This window comes from Dermacentor albipictus, chromosome 1, assembly GCF_038994185.2.
Source record: "Dermacentor albipictus isolate Rhodes 1998 colony chromosome 1, USDA_Dalb.pri_finalv2, whole genome shotgun sequence".
Taxonomy (NCBI): Eukaryota; Metazoa; Arthropoda; class Arachnida; order Ixodida; family Ixodidae; genus Dermacentor; species Dermacentor albipictus.
The window spans coordinates 230,318,345-230,338,956 of NC_091821.1; the positions used below are offsets into that span (position 1 = coordinate 230,318,345).

The following is a 20,612-nucleotide window of genomic DNA, read 5'->3' on the forward strand; positions in this document are numbered from 1 at the left end:
GGGCGTGCAGGGGTTGCCTAGGTGACAGAGAAGTCTTTGCTTGGCCACTTATAGACAAGGCAACCTCCAGTTTCCGTCCATGATACCAGTGCTGTTTGCTCCCCTAGCTGACAGATTCCAATGTTGCTGGTCGCCTCCTTTTCTATCGGAGCAGCCGTGCGCCTGTTTGTGCTGGAGTGTGTGCTACTGGTGGTTGTATTTACACTTTAGCAAGCATGGTCTCATCATCCCGTAATCTTGGTACACAGTATTTACGTGTTGTTCAGTGCCACAACAGCCTCGAAAACATGAAGCTAGTCCGTGAAACTGCTGATTTTAGAGAAATTTACAGATGAGACAAGCACCGCACTGTGCTTGGGGTCAAGGTGTGCATTTTTCTGCTCGCGTGCCTTCTTTTGATACATGTCTTGTGATAAATCGAGTGGCCCTTACATACACAGGGATGAAGTTTAGTAAGCTGCATCAATGCGGGTGTGTTCACTCAGTACTGGCCCCTTTTGGGAAGAAGCGGGCTGCAGGAGCAGTTGCAGAGAAACATTGTTGTGGTCAACTGGGCAGTGCGGAAATGCAGTACAAGCAATAGCATGTCTTGGCAGCAATTCAAAGGGCAAATATCATGGGTATTTTCTGGGAATTATACCCATGCTCTACGAGCCTGTGAGGCAGTCGCGTGACGAAACGACAACTGTAATAGTTTACAGAATTGGCAATAGCGCACTGTTTGTCACAATCACACACACACACAAAAAAAAACAGCACTTCAATACGGGACACAAGGAAAAAAGCACACACACTTTGTGCTCTGTGGCTCTTCTCTTGTGTCCCGTCTTAAAACGCTGTTTTAGAGCACAGCTCTTAGGCGGCCATTCCTGTGGCGAGTGTCGGTGTCAGCATAACCGAGTGAATGAGCTCAGCAAAGGATGAAAGAGCGAACATGGAGCGCAGCAGGGAGTGAAAGACAGGAGGAGGGAAGCGGCGGAGGAGAGTATGGCAAAAGCGTGGCAAGAAAAGTGTAGTGTGGCAACGATGGCTACGAGATTGCACCAGAGTAGCGTGCATCATTTGGGAGGTCTGTCTTCGGCGGCTTCTGTGAATTGCACCCACGCATCACCCATGCGCTGCCTCTCGTGATCTCAAGATTAGTGAGGCAGTCGCGCCACAGTTAGCTCTGTTTGCAATGTGCCGCACGAGACAGATTATCCATGCCAGCCAATATATTGCAAATTGAAAACACATAGAGCTGCACTCACATTTCACATTAGGGAGTATTGTAATCGTTGAATTTTTGTGTGTGATAATGAACCGACTAGCCAGTCAGTCAATCCTTGCAAGTGTATCATAAAGCACTTAGATTAAGCTTTGCAAACCTTTGCAATTCATTGCACTAATAGTTGCTTGTAGCTGTCTCCATAACAAAGATCATTTATTGCAATTTTAAATCTGCGGTTCACCTACTAAGTGACGAGAGAGAGAGAGCACATGCAGAGCAAGTGTCACAAGCAACGAGAGAATGCACGGGCAGCGCAAACCCCACGAGCAATGAACAAGCGAGCACACACAGCGCGAGGGCCATGGGAAACAAGAGAGAGAGTATGTGCAGTGCAGGCACCATGAGCAAAGAAAGCATGTGCAGTGCTATTTACTGCTGCATAACAGCAAGGTGCAAATGCAGTCTGAGTGCCACAAGCAATGAAAGAGGGAGAGACAGGATGTGCAGCATGGTGACTGAGCGCCGTGGCGAATTGAAGATGAGCATGTGCACTGCTGTAAAGACAGCAGACTGTGGCATGGCTACGCAGCTGCAAAAAGAAGCTTTTTAACATTGGGGACGCTTCTTAAGGGGTGCAGCAGCACTGCTTTGCTAATTTTGCAGAGTCCTTTGCACTGAATGTGCATTATAACTCTTTGTTGACTTTGGCTCTTCAGTTTGTGTGTGCCTGTTGTGGTGTCCATTGTCGTGAAGTGCAGATATTGCTTGTGCGACCTTGACTGCTATCAGTTTAAGCGGTGTTCCGCAAATTTAGTTTGGGGCTTTTTGGCGTTATGCCACCATGCAAGCTTCTGCCGTTCCTCCCTGTAGGCGCACACACACAGACTTGGTAGGTGTTCGTAGTAGTTTCTGCGGCTGGTCGCCTAATAGACCAAACTTCATTCATACGCGCTGCTGTCAGTTCAGCCTGTTTCTGTGATCGCATGCCCACTGTTCTACGGGTATGAGCATATCAAAGGTCAGCTTCCTGCGACGGCATGCCACCCGGCACCGCCGCTGCTGCAGCATGCCTAGTTGGAAGTAGCCGAGCAAAGTTGTGGTTTGGTGCCGAGTCAACAAAATGTCACGCAGTGGCTTTACAACATTTGGAAAGTGGAGGAACCACTTTGAAACGAAAGTGAGGGCACAGATAGCATGGGCAACACTCTAATGGCAGCAACTTGGTTCATGGTCGGCGTGTTTTCAACACCGTGGGTTGCGGCATGCGGATCGGTCTGAGAAATTGAACGAGACTCTCTAAGGCATCCAAAATTTCAGTCGCCATTCTACATTAATTCTGTGGAGTTGGTGGCAGTGCTGTAGGTCTGAAAATTTAGTCGGCAGCTTACTTTCCTCTGTGTATTATTTTTATTTTTCTGTATTACTTTGTCTGCTTTATACGAAGACTGTGAGTTCTTAGACGTTAACCTTTCATTGTTCGTAAATTTAGGCGGCTGAAAACATCCTGTTCACGTGCTCCTGGTTCTCAGATATGTGCGGCTTCTCTCTCTACATGTTTTGCACATGTGCAGCCATTGAAGTGTTGTTTCGGTTGTGGTGTCAGTGCCACTTATAGTATGCATATTAGTGACTACGGTGAGTTACGCTACAAGCGGTCTATTCTGTATCGCCATAGCCATCATACTATTATCATCATCATCATTGTCGCCATTGCACCTGCACTCGCATCACACGTGCAATTAATCATCTTACACAGACATGTTGCACCATCTGTAACACTTTTCAGAACCTCAAACGATGCTAGATGGCTATACTCGTGGACAACTTTTTTTGGCTGTGAAGCAAATGCTACGGGGGAAGAGCTTCTGCACATAACTGTATTCGTATGCAATGTAGTCTGGGCATGCTTGGCACCGGTTTCCCCAACCTCGCACAACCTCTTTACTTTAGTTAAAGCAGGTACAATTAACTCGGCGTGAATCAATGTTTATTCACATCCGACATATACGAAGTTCTGAACAGTGAGCATCACAGCCTGCGTCCGAGCTCCGAAGCAGCCATATGGTGTCGGTTAGAACTTTGACGCGCAACTGACGGTGGCGTCGGTAGAACCGGCGCAGCAGTCAGCTCGCTCACTCGTTTGTACATGTGAATGGTTGCGATTTCCAAGTGGGTTTGCTTGGTTTCCATGCAGATGCTGGAAAAAGTTCTTTTGTGTGCTTCAACAGTCTTTTGTTGCTAAAGTTGATCAACAGCCTCTCAGGGGAGTTGATTAATGGGACAGCAAGCGAAGAACACTCGCCAGAAGGCACAGGTGTCGTTTTGCATTTGATGAATGTGCAAAACGTGTGATGGTCTCGGGTGTGTGAAAACTTTAAAAAGCGAACTAAAAATAAAATAAAATACCAATAGCTGACTGGTGAATGTTACGTATTGTTTCAAATTAGGGGCTGTAAAAAACAAAAAAGTATTGTTTTCTATTTCCCACATAAGAAAACATGAGCAAAACTGTGGGACTACTTTAAGCACCGGTGAAAGAGGTGCGCTTAATTTCTGTAGCCTTCGCTTCATAGCCAAGAAATGTTGTCTGTGAGTATAGCTATCTGGCAGATGCTTCACCTAACATTGATTGCCACAGTGTGTAGGACCTGCATAGTTTTCTTGTGTAATATATGTGCTTGCACATTGTTTAATTTTAGTTTGAATATGAATAGTATGTTTACGCTGCATGTATATTTATTTCCTTTTTTTTTAGGTGTGTGAGCTCACCGTATGGGTGCCAGAAGTCCAAGAAAGTATTTCCAGTGCTGGCATTGAAAAAGGTGTTTCTTGTCATTATGTTTTAAACAAGCACTGTTTATACTTTAGTGTTATTTGATACTTTTACATTTGATATGGTATTTCAGTTAGCCCTGACTGTTGTAGGGCCCTAGTATGAAAAAAAAAAAGACAATCAAATGAACAGCAAGATGCATGGCAAGGGCAGCCATCCTAGAATTTACATAATTTAGGAGTGTACAGAGTGTTTCTTAAACAATTTGTATATGAATACAACATATTTATTTGTTCCCGAACACTTGGCAGGCTCTTCAAGTAGTTCTTAATGACTATGGTAGCGATGTCCAGTGTACACTGTTACACTAAGACAGTTATAATTAAAACAAAAATGTTTGCATTAGTATAAACAACATAACAGCTGAATCCTTCTGAAAGGATTCTTGATGTGAGGCAGACAACTGTACTCTCCTGATACGGAATCAGTTTGGCACATATAAGCAGAAAGCATTGGAAAATGAAGCAGAAAAGTATTTTCTCTTAACTTCTGCATATTTTTGCTTTATTGCAGACTTCTGCAGAAATTATTTGCCAGATAAAGTATTTCTTTTGGAAAGAGACATTAAAAATGGGACTTAATTATCATAGGTAATATGTGCAGCAGTCAGGGAAAACACCACTTAGTATGCACATTATTTCACTACGTGTAAAGTTTGCCACATGACCAAAAACAAAGGCAACATGGTAAATTTGGCTTGTTTAGTATGTGCATTTCCAAATAGTTACCTGCTGGAATGGTTCAGTGGCTATGGCATTACTCATCTGCAAGCATTAGAACAGCATTGAATGTTTCTTGTGTTAACACTCAGGTTAACATTAATTTGCTAATAGCGTTTTGTGATGTGAGGTACACTACTACTGGGGTATGCAGGCTTTGAGCTTTATAATTGTGATTACTGATTGAAGACTGCTTTCCTTCATGGTGTCAATGATAAGTATAGTCAGTGACAGGTAGATAATGCTGGGGCAAATGCACCCCAACATTATGTGCCAGGCAATCATCATCTCTCATTCATCCTTCCTTGCTTGTGCATGCGTTAGCTTCTCATATGCCAGCAAGTCATCATTGCTTGTTTGCCATCTCCTTGTGTGTGCATGTGTGTTTGTGTTCCCTCATTACTACATGATCTCAGCACTGTTGCCCTTTGTGAACTCAGCATTCCCCTCTGTACACATGTATCCACAGAGGCTCCGAGCTTACCACCGTCCACTATGTAATGCGTTGTATTTTAAAGCATTAGCTTTTCTTAGCCCATTGCTCAGTTTCACACAGTTGGTGCTGTCCACAGCAAGAGAGGCGCCAGAAGGTGCTTCCATTCGTGGAATCACATGCAATTCCCTGTATGTTTTCACCAATGAGAGAGGAGTGTTTGATGACATGACACAAAACTCTTCACGGTGACGGTGGCAGTGCCTTGCCCACCGCATTGCTGCGCTGTGCCAGTAAATGCTTACAAAGCCAGCGAACACTCAAGCATTAAAAAGAAGCGAAGTCATTTAGACAAAAACGCTATGAAATGTCCTTTACATGGAACTTTGAATGGAGGAAACGGGACCTTCTGACATCCAAGGGCGATTCGGAGAGTTCGAGATTAGAAACAAAAATGTCTAACCTGCTCTACAGCTAACACTGAAACATTTGTGTTACACTCAGAAACCTCCTGCAAGTTTTTTTGTGTAGTTCACACTCATTAAGTGCCTGTGCTATCCTGACGTGCACTATCTGCGCTTGCCACTACAGTGGTCCTTGAAGTTTTGTGCATGCTTTTGTGCAGTGAGCTTCCTTAGCACCTGTACTTCCTGTTACTGTCCTTCCTATTGGTGCAGGCTTGACCATGGCAAGTTTGTTGTTTACTACTGAGGCACAGCTGTGCCTTCTCGCCATATCTTCTGTTTTCTGGGAGTTTCTTTTTTCTTTTTTTTTTTTTACTGCAGATGGACGAAGAGCTGGCACAATGAACTTTTGAGGGAATAGCTTCTGCATTCCTTTGTCACTGACTACAGTCATGATCATGAAGTTTTTGCAAACGAAAGCAGCCAGTTTTATAACTTAAGCACTTCATATTAATCAAGTTACAGTTTTTGATGAGTAGTGGCCAGTATGGCAGTTGTAGAATCTCCACTTCCTGCAAGGTGCATCATGTCAGTGCATGCAGCACTTTTCTGTGCTTAAGGTGATCTCTTTGTGGTTCCATGTTATCATCGCCTGCTCGACTAATATGCAAGCGGTGGCATTTGAGATAAAAGATGCTGTGCTTTACCAGAAATATTGTAAGCCATAAGCTCATGCCACTGTTCTGCTGCTTTGGTGACACTGCTCCAGCAGGGACACTAAAAAGGAATAGTATGCAAGAAAATACCTTGAAATTTGTGACGTCACTTGCACATTGGTGCTGAGGTTACAGCACAAAAGCCAACAAAGGGAACTGTGGCCTTCATTTTCTCCACTAGTTTTTACTGCCAGATGAATGAGAATGGAACTTTGAAGGAATATTTTACTAGTATAAATTGACATTGAGGTTCTCTTCAGTGTCCCTTTAAAACCATACACTCCTCTGGTCAGTAAATACTGCTATCATGATTTCACCAGCTGCTAGTCTGAGCATATTCCAGCTGTGAAACCACCATCAAAGTCTCTGGGAACTCCAGCTTTAAGAGGGTCGTTCTTCACAACATATATGCCAAAAGGACTGTCACGGGGGTGCATTTGCACATTTGAAACATGGAAACATCATTGTACCAAAATTCCCTATTTAATATAGTTTTTGACTGCATATAGAACTTTTTCAAATTGAAACTTTCAGTGTGTGCATCCTCTCTCATAGTGAAAATGTTGTTAGTACGTATATGTAAAGTCTTTAATTTGAGAAAGGGAAAAAACATACATTTTAGTAGCATTGTTAGCTATCAAGTGTATGTGCATGTGTGTTTGTTTTCCATTCTTAAGTGTGGTAGTTATAACAAATCTTTTGATTTCATATTTATTTATTTATTTTATTTTATTTACATATACTGCAGCCCAATATAGGACTATAGCAGGAGTAGGAACATTATACATTACTATACATTACACATTAAATGCGCACATAAACATTAAAAGATGAATGATCAAAGAGAAGCGCTTCAATGTTAGCGTAGTGCTTACCAGTGGCAGCTATGAAATCTTTTAGTGATAGTGAACAAATGTTGCTGGGTAGAGAATTTCAAAGCTCTATTGTACGTGGAAAAAAACTGCACTTGAATGTTTTAGTACGAACATAAATAAGTGTTATGTTCAAGGCGCGGGGCCTACGGGTACAACTTGAGTTAGTAAATGTTATACAGTTACAATCAGAAAGACCAGAGGGGGAGTTATTAATTGCATATAAAAGTTTTAAGGCTTCAGTGTGATAAGTGAAAGTAATGACTCAATGTGCAAAGAATGGTGTGACAGGTGCAGGATATCCCGGCTAATCCAAGTAAGTTTATTATTTATCTTATTTGTTTTTAATGGAACGTTGTTATTGATGCAAGATTTCACTAAAAACTCAAATTCTGTGCATATAAGGACGAAAATTCTTATTGCCTCAGCCATTTATTAAACAAATTAGCTTTTTAACTTGTTGAAATTTTTGGGGAAAACAACTACCGCATTACAATTGGAATGCCTTCAAAACAAAGTGCTCGGGACCTCCAAAATTCTTCGTTATACAGGTCACTTTGTTGTAAAGGTCTCGCACTGTACTGGTTACACTAGAGCAGAGCAACCTAGGCGCATTCCACCAAAGAAAACTTATATTTACGTGAATTCAAGAGACGTGTAACAAGTCGCTAAACTTATTGTGCACACTTTACTGAAGCCAACTTTATTGCACCGAGGTTCACAGCATGCTCTACAGTGAAACACAGGAGCTGCAGATTGTCGAATGCCACCATTGCCTGCGCTTAACGTCAAAAATCTTCGCTTGTATACAGTAGCTTCATCACTGTTGCCTTCATTGACATTTGGATCCCTTGCACCCTAGCTGGCTTTGAAGACATCGGAGGTTATCAGTTTTACATCATCATGTCATCATCAATGGTGACGTATCTACCAGCCATTGCACCTGCTGATGCACTAAAACAAGCAATGTTTGAGTTGTGCGATTCCTGCAGCAGTGGAGCAGGACTATTTATGACATCGGCACTGTCTTCCATTGTGTCGCTAGGGCTGCCATTAGTGCTAGCACAGAGCACACCTTGTTGATGTCTGTGGACGACAATGGTGGCTCCGCTGTAAAGCAACAGTTCGTTCTAGAGCACCAAATCAGCCATCGAGGATGGCTAAATTTCTTCATTGTACAGGAAAATTCATTGTAGTTTTCTTCATTGTAAAGCATTCACAATACATATGAAATATACGAAATATATGAAATATAGAAAATATAGGCTGGGACTTAATCAGCTTTCCATGATGCAGGTCATTTTGCTGTAGAAGTGTTCATTGCAGAGGTGTTCGACTGTACTATACCCTTTAGCAGGCCTTATGGCATGTCTGTATCCCTGGCCACTTTTGAAAGGTTGCTTCATTGCATTGGCAGAAAAAGAGTAATGACAAAAGGGCATTATTTTGAGTGGCCATTTATTGTCATCTCTGTGCACTTGCATTTGGGAGAGAGATGGTTTAAAGAAGCTGCCTTTATATCACGAGCAGCAGCAGCTCTTTCATTGCTTTGGTGTCCTGATGGCCCCACTGCCATTGGTGATAAGGGTCATCTCCATTCACAGTGGTAACAAGTTATCACCAGTGCTGTTGTGTTGGACCAACAGTGCACCCACTGAGAGTGTGTCAGAGGGAATGGGATACAGTCAATTTCACTCCCCGATCTTGCCTATTCTGTTGTGTCTGTAGGGCTGCCATTAGTGTTAGCGCGGACGTCTGCCGTCTGAGTGCTGAGTGGTGCACTTGTGGTGATGGTCTCATGTGCAAGCTGCTGCGTTTGTCTCGTTTCATGCTGTGGACGATTTTGTGCGCTCTGCATGACAGCACCTGATTAGCGGTGTAAGTCACTATAGCCCATGCATAGCTGTTGAAGCAGTTGACATTGTGAGAATGTGTATTGGAAAGTTACAGTAAAGAATAAAGTTAGGAGAATGTTAAAGTCATTGGCTTTAAATGCATGCTCAAGAATGTTTTCCTGACTTCCTGCTGACAAAATTTTTTTTTTTTGTGGTGTCATTTAGTGCTTTCTTGTGTGTCCAGATATGAAAAATAAAGTGGGCTATAACGAATTAAATTTGCAAATTGCATTTGTTGTAATAGGTTGGTTGTATGTGGTGTGATCTGTCATGCATTTTACAACATGTCAAGATATTTAGGTTCAAACTGTCACTGTAGTTGCAGTGGAAACTACAATAAACTACAATAAGCTGGAACATTGTTTTACTAGAGGGAGAGCCTTCTTAAAGTCCCCTCACCAGGCCACATAGCAAAATTTAGTTATATGCTGGAAGTTGTTACGTATTTTTAAGTAGTGTTCTACTGCAAGAATTTTTTGAATTAGTTCAATAATAGCAGCGCTAAAATAAGTGCCGCAAACCCACGATTTCAGGAGGTGGGCATCACTTTCAGCATAGACGCTCTCACCACTTGCCCCGTCTAGCCTCTGCAAGCGAAATTTCTTCCCTGCGTTCTCCCATACAGGAGCCAGAGGATTGCATGACGAATACGGCACGGGCCCCGCCTTCTTTTTTTAACTCTCTTGCATTCTTGCTGAATGGCGCACTTCCGGTGATGATCTCACGTGCAAGCTGCTGTGTTTGTCTCATTTCATGCAGCGGGTGATTTTGTGCACTCTGCACGAGAACACTTGATTAGTGGTGTAAGTCAGTGCCACAATCGCAAGAACTCAGGCAGACTCGAGACGATGGAAGAACATGATCGCAGTGCCGGAACACGTTAGAAAATGACATAGTTTCATTCTCTGCACGTGCGACTGCATGACGTGAGAACAAGCAGACAAAATGGAAGTACATCTCTTTTGTTATGTTACGAAGTAAAACATAAAAACATGCAGACATTCAGTTTGTATGTTTTATTATTTCTCTAAACTTTAATTCATCTATTGAAGCAACAGATTAAACAAATAAGTGGTGTTGCCTTGAACAATTCTCGAAGTTGCATGTCGCTATGTGTGATGTCACAGCACTACCATGTACCTAGGCGCACTTGCGTGATCGACATCGACTCTTTGGCTGGGAGCGTGGCGCCCGTGATAAGGGCAAATGGCATATAGTTTGAAATTTAAGCTCTCTCCATGGTGCGTAGGGATGTAATACTTAGCAGACACAATCGCGAGTCTGCATTGTATGCTCTTCTTGTAAGCCCACTGCGCTTGTCAGGTCAAAATGGCCGGCCAGACCTGGTGAGGGGCCCTTTAAGAGAACTCTTGGCACCTTACCTTATTTTGTGCAATACTATTGGCATTGCATGAATTATGTGGATTTGTAGCATGCTGGAATAAATGCTCAGTATATGTCCTTTGTTACCAATGTTACTGATTGACATTTTGTTTTAGGGTGGCCTTATTACTGGTGTTTTTGCTGGTGGGCCTTCTTCTGGTTGCCTGATTAACCTGAAAGAAACAGATGAAGTTCAAGCACTTTACGAGTTTGGAGCATCAGAACGACGTTGCCTTAGCAACCTGTGTGTAGTACAAAACAAGGTTTTTCTCCAACTTGTGAAAGACGGTATGTGTTTTCTATTTGCATAAGTCTTGTTCTGTGGGTAATTGACGTCATTGTTGTGGTTCATTATGTTTATGTTGCACAAATAAATGGAAGAATATGCAGCATAAATATATGTATATATACCTGGCTTTTGTGAGCTAAATTTTTCAAATTATATAAAAGTGTTTGAACGAGAAGAAAGAGGGTTAACTGAGGGGCCCAATCTTTATTAATCATATCCACTTTCATCTACTTTCATTTCCATTAATTTATTGTTTCTTTACTTCGATTAGTAAGTACAAGTGGTTTCCCCTGTGTTGTCCTTGGTATCTTTGTTTGATGGCTTGTTATGATAAAAGTGTTTGGATTTTCTGAGGGTGTAGATTGTATAATATAGCTACACTAACGAAAGTTGATGTCATGCAGTGAATTTGGAAAAAAATTTACCTTGTTAAAAAATATTTGGATAAGTAAAGGCAGCATGTTTACACTGCTTGATTTCTCATTAATTTAACATTAAAAGATAGAGAAAACTATTTATGAACTGCTCTTGTGACAGATGAATATGTCGCAACGGCTGAATATCACAACTGTTGAAATCTGTTTAAAAGTGGTTTGAAATAATCTAACAAATTTATTTATCGTACAACTCACCTTAAATAGGCGATGAGCAAAACGTGAACAAGGTGAATGCAGGAGCCTGCATTCACCTTGTTCACGTTTTGCTCATCGTCTTGAATTGCCATCTCCCGCATTCCCCGTCTTTTCTCTGGATCACCTTAAATAGGGCATCTGTTCTCTCTCAAAATTTTTTTCGTGATTCAGTGCAACTGTAGGCATAGTGTGCATTATCTTGAGAATGTTCATACTAGTTAGGAAGGCAAAAAGTAAGTATCAGTTGTGCTTAAGTTCCATTTCTGACGTTGGTAGGAGACGCATGCTTATTTGCCCTGTCCCCCTTAGCACATCTGCTCCTTTACCCTTGCCATGGCTGCGCATGGCTGTCCATACATGGGCCACGCATAGTCTTTTAGAGTTAGTCTGTGCCAAGTGCAAAGTTCAGGTGAGCTGAGATTGGGCCTTTATGTGCATTGTGTTCCCTTGTGTCTAGTGTTAGCGATCACATAATCTCAAGTTTCTGAGACATGTGCTAAACATTCACTCACGTTTTGCCGAGTGTTGATGGTCATCGAGTGAGATCTGTTCATGTTTGCCTGAGTGCACGTGACATTGGTAAATCTATGAACTTTACTTTGTGTAGTGGTCTCATTGCTATCGCCATCAGTGGTCCGCCTTTCTGGTGAAACTGCAACATTTTTTTACTGTGATAGCAATTATATGGGCACTCCAAGTTAATTTTTGCCGTCATCATTGCGGGCACTGGTGTCGTCGCCCTGGGGCTCTGCATATATTTAAGTATATGTATGCTATATGCTTATCTATGCTTATCTATGCCGTATGTGTGGGTTATATTACTACACTATTCAATCACTAATGTTGCTCATACTAGGTCATATGTATTTGACTAAATTATTTCTCAGAATTTCGAAAATGCCAGCCCACAAACAAATGTCAGGAAACATAACATTCACTGTGCGTGCCTCTTATCTTCAATCTTCTCAGATTATTAAATATTAGTAGTGCAAAACAATATCAGTGCTCAAAACTGAAAGTGATGCAATTTACTAGCATGGCTCTTTCCAGGCAGCGTAGTGGTACCTGTGCGATGTCATTGCAGGCCCTACATGGCATGTTAAAGCTTTTAGGGATGCCAGAAATTTTGGTGCACCTATGTATGTTGCGTCCATATTAGTCTGACCTGCGTATAGTTAGAATACTGTCCGAGACGTTCAAGCGTATTGTTAAACCTTACTGTTGCAGTCAGAGCTGTGTCCTTCAGGTGAAACTGCCAATTTTTTCTTGGAATGAATATCCATACCATTTACACTGTTTTTAATTTGAGGGTGCGGTCTGATGATGGGGGCTGCGGGGACTAAGCACAGTCAGCCATGGTGTCCCAAGGTTTACAGCTATGCGTGACGCAACACGTGCAAATCTTGGATGCCGTGAGCCATGCCGATGCGTTGCTCTTGGCGCAATGTGCACCGCATGTGCTGGCGCTCATAACCATGCTATTATGGCTAAACCTTCTTGCAGTTTGTTTATAAGTGCTTACTGACAAGATGCTATCCACCAGAAATGTTGTGTGAATCTGTGAAATTGTTTTCACTGCAAAAATTTAAAACCTTGAAGTAACAAAATTTAGAATATAAACAGGAACAGCGCAACACAGGACGAGCGATTAAAGAGCACTAGACAGAGCGCTTTATTTTATTTTAAAGATGGACCAACCAACCCCATTGAACACACTGCTAACAAAATTTGCTATTTAACGCAGTTTTTTTGCTGCAGGTACAACTTCGTTATATCGAGGTTTGACTGTAAACAGGAATATGGGTAGTAGAGATATTTTTTCCTGAAAAAAGGCTGCTAAATTCGCCCCTCGTCTTACGTAGCAGTCTTATAACATTGTGAGTTGTTATCTGGCCGAGTCAAGGTCAGGGGTTGACGTGTATTCTGGGCTGACCAATATTCCAGTTTATACGGTAACCACAGTTTTTTGTACAAAGAGTTAAGTGGCTACAGTGTTGGTCTGTGCATGCTTTTTTTCTCCCACTTGATGATGGATGTGGCCTAGAATTTGCCATGCTTTTGTATCCCATATTGCACAGTGTGGCTAATGGTGTTCAGTAGCAAAGCACTTTGACTTAAACTTCAGCAGAATATAGTTCATGGGAGGACGGCACAAGTATGACTATAGTGAATCACTCACAATGAATGAAAAGGCAGAACTTGAAACTGAATGACATTGTTGTGCTCTGTGCATATTCTACTGGAACAAAGCGTAAATCAATGGGCTGTTCATACTGTGCTAATTGCCGCGTGAGTGTATTACAGGGAAACATAAAGTGGAAATTGGGCATATCGAGGGCAATGTTGAATACAATGTGAGAGAAAGAGGGAGAGATAAAGGTTAACGTTTGTGAGTTGTTGGTGTTGTCAGTCTATAGGTGCAGTCCACATTTTGGACACAGTTCCATTGCACATATACAAGGTCTGATTTTTGTGCCGTCTTCATTTGCAGCAAGTGTACCTTGCAAGCAGACTGGACTGACAGCTAAATAACTTCCTATAATGAACCATTCCTCTCTGATAAGTTGCAATGTGCATGGCTGGTTACTTATTTGTTCTAAACAGTAACAGCTCTGCATAGCATAGATGATTAAAATACGCTAGTAACTCCATCATATGCAGAAAGATGAGATTGAGGATGCTTAACCTGAATTTGGTGAGTGGTGATGCATGCACTAGTGCTTCGATAAAGCCAGTGATCAATAAGACTCAACAAGACTTGTTGCTGGGCTAGTTGGTTCATGGTGTAAAGTAAAATAACACTCGGCTTGACCACTTTCTTTAGCTAAGATTAATTACCTGAGGTTAGTAGCCATGGTGGTGCTATGTCTTATATTTTATAGAATAGTTGTACACTTGTAACACTCTGCTCATTCTTGTCTTCTTTCAGGCAGCATAATTGCTGACATTCCAGATTATGCTTGCAAGCCACTGAAGAGTGTTATTAGTACAACAGAAATGCTTGTCTCACTCCTATCTGCAAATGCGTATGACTTGACCTTGCTTTTACAAAGCTGCCACTTCTCTGGTGCCCTCTCAATATTGGAGAAGAAAGACACCTGGATTGATGCCTTTTGGTCTTACACCAAGGCAGTCACAGATTTTTTGGCTGTTGGAGGCTTTGCATCACTGTCCAGGATGCTGGTGTGAGTGAACAAACCATTGCTTTAAGTGTGTTAAAAAGTGCAACAACTTTTTCGTTTTACTATACTATGCAACTTGTTTTAGTGGTAACCAGATATGTAAGCACATTAAACATTTGCAGTTTTCTCCTATTTAGTCCAGGTTTGATTAGGTGCAACACTTTTGTGTCTCAGTATATTTAGTAATTACTGTTTCAGGCAATTTTGTCAGTGTTTTTACATACACAGAACAAACTTCATCACCTGTGCATAACAATGAAGCTAACAGTCACTGAAGAGACTGAAGAGAAGGAGAGCATAGATGAAATGTTTTTAATTGTTGAGGAGCATGCTTCTGTTGCATAATTATTGAAACAGAAGCATAATTCTATGCTTATTGTAAAAAAAGGAAAAAAAGTTTTTTTTGTTCATATTTGTATAAAAAGGGGAGGGGAGTGAAAGTGAAAGCAAAGTCTACCCACCTGTAGTGGGTTCCAAACCTATACAAATATTGAGTTTTGCTGATGGCTATTGACTCATGTGCCTGTCTTCAGCATGTGTGTATGTGCATGTGTCAATGAACTTTGGGGGAGTAAACTAACACCTTTCCAGACCATGGCGGTGGACCTTAATGTCTTTGGTAGTTACCTTATTCTAAGCCTTCATTCTTAATTAGTGTGATCAGATTTGCATATCTGTTTAGTGGCATGATCATTCACATGGCATACGATGTAACCCTAAATGTAGATTATGCAAGTCCTTAATGGCATATGTTTTTCATACCTCTTCCTGTGCTTGCCAGGCAACATGTGAATTGCTAAATCAAGGGTACAAGATGGCTAAGCCAAATTAGTTCGTATATGTTAGTGCAGGCTGACAAATTGTCGTGTTTTAGCCAGGACTGTCCTCTTTTTAATGTGCAGCCCTGCCACATTGTATTTTTGTCTCCTTAGTGCTGAATCTCATCTCAAGTTGCAGTCTATACACCTTGTTCATATCTTGACATATACTTTTAATAGTTGCAAGGTCATTATGCAATTGCACAGAATTTACTCAGTGTATGTCAAGATATGAACAACATGTGATAGCCATTGTTTAGCTACACTAGTCTAAATAGTGCTGTTGGAATGAATGTGAATTTTGGGAGAAAGGGAATTGTTTTCAAATCATGTCTCAGCATAGCGAAGTATTCTTTGTAATTATTTTCAAATTCAAATTCAAATTGTTTATTAATCTTTGAAAACACAATAGGAATGTGTCCAACACTGTTTGGACCCGTAGCCATAGGCTAGTCATGGGTCCAAAAACTAAAGCACAATAATGCAGACACTTCATTATGTATAAAATACCAACATAAAACAGTGGGGAGAGGGAAATTTACATGAGTACAAATGTAAAAGAAAAAGAATGCATAACAAAAAGCAGTTGCATCAATTCAAGAAAACATCTTACATGTTCACATTATATGGTAAAATCGTATGCGCACAACAGGTAGAATATATTTAAGATGAATGCATGTGCATGAAGAACTGTCTCCCTGCAGGAGCAAACGTTTGAGCATACTTGATGTGGTCTGGAAGGGTGTTCCATATTTTTGCCCCAATAAAAGAGAGCCGTCTTTCTCCATATGCATTGTGTGTGGGCAGGAGGTTAAAGTTACGAAGTGTTACATTTCTAGTAGTTAGACATGATGCATAAAAGAGGGATACATGGAAGGGATGGTTATATCTCACGATGCTGTTTGCAACAGTTGCTGTTTTTTGCAGGTGCAGTGAATCGAAGGCTAGTATCTGTAGGTTGTCAAATAGTGGCTTGCTGGGGTGATCCCGCTTAGAATAACTTGTGATTCTTGATGATCGTTTCTGTATTTTTTGGATTGGTTTGAGGTAACTATTGTAAGTCCATCCCCATGATTCGAGACAGTAAGAGAGGTGGCTATGAATAAAGGATAAATATAGTATGCATAATGTATTTTTCTCAAAGAAGTCGTGAGCCTGTATCAGTTTATAGCACCCTGAAGCCATCTTTGCCCCCGCCGCTAAAAAATTATTTTGCCAGTGCAGGTGCCTATCAAAAACTGTGCCAAGATACTTAAAAGAAGGTATATATTCTAGTACGGAATTGTCAATGCTAATGCGCACAGAGTTAAGGTCTACATGTTTACTACAGGAGTGAAATACTGTATATTTTGTTTTCAAAACATTTATGGAAAGTTTGTTTGCTGAGAACCATTCAGAGATGCTTGCCAAATCTAAGTTTACTTTAGCCTCTATTTCCTTGATATTATCTCCTGTAATTATTATAACGGTGTAATCTGCATACATCAACATATCTCCAAAGTGTAGGGCACACGGAAGGTTGGAAACATATAAAGAAAGAAGCGAGGGTCCCGACACCGACCCTTGGGGTATACCTGCATGTATAAGTTGTGGCGACGATTAGATCTTATTCATTATTACTGTCTGACGACGTTCATTGAAGTAACTAGTAAACAACTTCAAAATATGTCTTCCAAACTCGTAGTGCTTAAGGTTGTACAAAAAGGATTGAATGGTCTACCGTATGGAAAGTCTTTTTCAAATCTAGACAGACTACAGCCACGAGTTTGTTATTGTTTAAAGCAGAGTTTATAACCTGAGCTAATGATTGCATCGCTAATGCAGTTGAATGATGCGGCCGGAAACTGTGTTGCCGTGGGCAAATTATATTATACTTTTCTATCAATTTATTAATATGATACGCAAGAATTTTCTCAAAAAGGATATTAATGACACTCAGCACCGATATAGGTCGATAACTGGAAGGATTTGAGCGATCTCCATCCGTGTATATTGGAACAACTCGGGCTATTTTTAGCGATGTTGGGTACCTGTCGGTTTACAAACAGTGGTTGAGAATGTGGCATAATATAGGACCCAAAACATCTATACTTTCTTTATATGTACAGTTATGTGATCCATACCTGCGGCCTTATTACTAGGCATAGTTGCCAGTGTAGAATCTATTTTGGAGCTGCTGAGCACGAGGTCGCGGGATCAAATCCCGGTCGTGGCGGCCGGATTTCAATGGGAGCGAAATGCAAAAACACCCATGTACTTAGATTTAGGTGCACTTTAAAGAGCTCCAGGTGGTTGAAATTTCCGGAGTCCTCCACTACAGCGTGCCTCATAATCAGACAGTGGTTTTGGCACGTTAAACCCTATAATCTAGAATCTATTTTGTCGAGTTCAATGTTGTTCAAAAAGAAGGTATTTGGGAGTAGGCTTATTTCAAATCGTGTCTTGGCATAGCGATGTATTCTTTGTATGTTGTAGGAATTTCGTACAACAGAAATATTTTCTGTGGATCCTGTAATTGCTTGTTCAGTGATGAGACCTTGCAGAATAGAACTGAAAGAACTTTACAAGTTTTATTTATTCATGTGGTAACAGCATTCTTCATTTCTCACAAAAACACATTATGGCACCTTTCTGGCCATGAAAATTTAGGAACACTATCACTTATTGAGTACCTACACCATCTAATGAGCACACCCCAGAAATACATTGATCAAACTTCATGTTTCTAGCTGCAGTAATGTTCAGCTGCAGGTTATATTAGTGTATAAGCCATTCAACTATGTTGTGCATACTTTTTTTTTTATGGGTGTCAGTGGCACTAATATTCCATGTTAAAAGCATTCCTCTTGAATAATTGTGAAACCTTCAGTTCATGAATCAGTTTTCTGGGAAATGCATGTTATAGAAAAAGTGTGTTGGAGTGATGCTGTTGTCTAGATTCAGTACTGTGCGCATAAGACTATGTATGATGCTAACTTGGTATGACTGTTTTCTGCAGTGATAAATTCAGAGAGCTGGAATCTCCTTTGTAAGTTTTTATTTGGCAATATATCATTAATACATGTCACATACCTCATAGTCACACCGAAAGCAGCATTTTGTTGTGCTAGTTGCATGTGATGCATGTGGTTATGTTTATGCTAAGCATGGGTGAGATATGGGTCAGGTCTTATTTTGCTGCTGATTTCTGGTAACTTTTGTGAGAAAGTTGCAAAGACACATTTAGCTTTTCTTCATGCGTGCACTAATAAATGTGTGGCACCCCTGATAATTTATTTATTTATTTATTTATTTATTTATTTATTTATTTATTTATTTATTCCTCCCTCCCTCCTTCTATCCTGATAGTGAAATTTGCAAAAGAGCAGCAGATGAACGATTTTAAGATATGACAAGCTTTTTTAGTGAGCATGACTTCATAGTGATGGTATGCTAGAATGATGTAATAATAGTAATAATAAAAAAAAGCATACAGCATGGTTTTGCAGTGGTTAAGTGTTATGAATTTGGTGAAATCTGCATTCCAAATGGTGGAAGGATATTCTATTTTTGGACAAACAATAATAAAGTATTCAAGCTTACATATCTAGGGAGGCATATGTTTTCAGATAAGGCTTGACAAGGCCGAGTAAGCGGTTACCTAAGGCAAGAGTGACATTTATGCAATAATGCCACATTAAGTCAAACTGCAAGTGGATTCGAAGTTAGTTGTATGAAGTACAAATATGAATGTTATTCAAGGCATAAGTTGTTGGTCAGCGAGCATTATGATCAGTTAAAAACACAAACTTTGGTTTAGAGTAATTGAGTGCCATTAATCGTCTTACACCAATTGCTAATAGTGTTATGGCCAGACTGCAGGATTTAACTATCAGCATAGTATGTAATCATCTGTGAAAAGCCTAGCGAGTGAGGACACAACATTTAGGCTAGCCATCATTTGGGAACACAAGTAAGCCCGTGCTAGCCTGCCTTTAGTGAACCTCATGGCAGAGAACCTGTTATTTAGAGACAAAGTGGCATTGGTGTATATATGCATGTATGTAGATACAAGAGTACTCACGTACTCTAATGCAGGAGAAACGATGCGACATGACAGTACTTGGATACACTCCTTTATTTTTGCTTCTAGATGCAACCAGTCTGCAAAAGTAATTGGCCCCCACATCTCACTTAGAGCATTATTTTCTGCCCAGTTCTCCCCAGTTAGCAAAGATAAAGTTTGTTGTTTAGTGTGTTATCTAGGAGCAGAAGATCAGAATTGCGCTGTAAGCATTATGAAACAATAGTACAATCAGATGGCATGCACTCGCATTTCAAGATATAAAGGGGTGGTGGTGGAGTTTCTTACTTTGCTCATGACTGTACACTCAGCGGCAGCAACAAGAAAAGCAATTACTGTAGTGCACAGCCTTTGTCAGGTTCAACACAGTGGGATGAACATGCTGAGAAGTATGTTTCTCATGTAAAATTAGTTTGTGACATATATTACGAGGGCGCAAGTTCCACTGAAATTATTTGTTTTGTGAAGCATGTCTGCATCAACTTTACACCGAATGTACTGAAAATCATGCATTGTCTCATTTGATGCTGTATTTATGGGCTCCTTTGAACTATTCGTAATGTATTTTTTTGGTATTGGTCTCTTGACAGAGAGTAACACACTTAATTTTATCAACCTACCTATAATGTTGAACATAAGCTTTGTGATAATAGTATTTTCCACAAAGGTTGCAGCCTAAGATAGCTGTTGTCGAACATGGCATATTTTGCATGGATGGCCTGGCTCTTCAATTACTTACACAGTTCACAATTTCTGCGCGCGTACAGTTAACTTCATATAGCAGACAGACTGGGAAGTCAGGAAATGGTCGTAAATAGTCATATTTTAATCGATACTAGGTCAGTGGCAACACATTCGGGTGGAGCCACTGACCACTGCACCCAAATGTGTGCAGAAATCCACACATTCGGGTTGATTTCTGTGCTCTTTCTTACATATTAAAAACTCTCTCTCTCACCTGTAGACATCTCTTCAGTAATAACATATTGGAGTATGCATGAACTAGAATTACTAGAATTAGTATTGGGAAGTTGATGATATGATTACGTTCAGTAGCATTACTTTATTATTATTTGTCATTTCTTTTTTGAAGGAGGTTTTACAACACTTTTTGGACACTGCAGTAAATTAGTTTGTTGAGAACCAATGCACTCATGAACATC

General features: G+C 40.7%; 1 protein-coding gene across 2 annotated transcripts in view; it reads left to right on the forward strand.

Moving 5' to 3' along the window:
• The window catches only part of Als2 (Amyotrophic lateral sclerosis 2), a 100,480-nt gene that overhangs the window by 21,105 nt on the left and 58,763 nt on the right, over window positions 1–20,612 (forward strand). The window contains exons 5-8 of one of the 2 annotated variants that reach the window (XM_070531025.1): window positions 3,966–4,032; window positions 10,582–10,753; window positions 14,316–14,571; window positions 18,385–18,414. In XM_070531025.1, the coding sequence (XP_070387126.1) occupies window positions 3,966–4,032; window positions 10,582–10,753; window positions 14,316–14,571; window positions 18,385–18,414 (525 nt within the window). The remainder of the gene's footprint in view (window positions 1–3,965; window positions 4,033–10,581; window positions 10,754–14,315; window positions 14,572–18,384; window positions 18,415–20,612) is intronic. The other variant, XM_070531026.1, reaches the window with a different exon arrangement.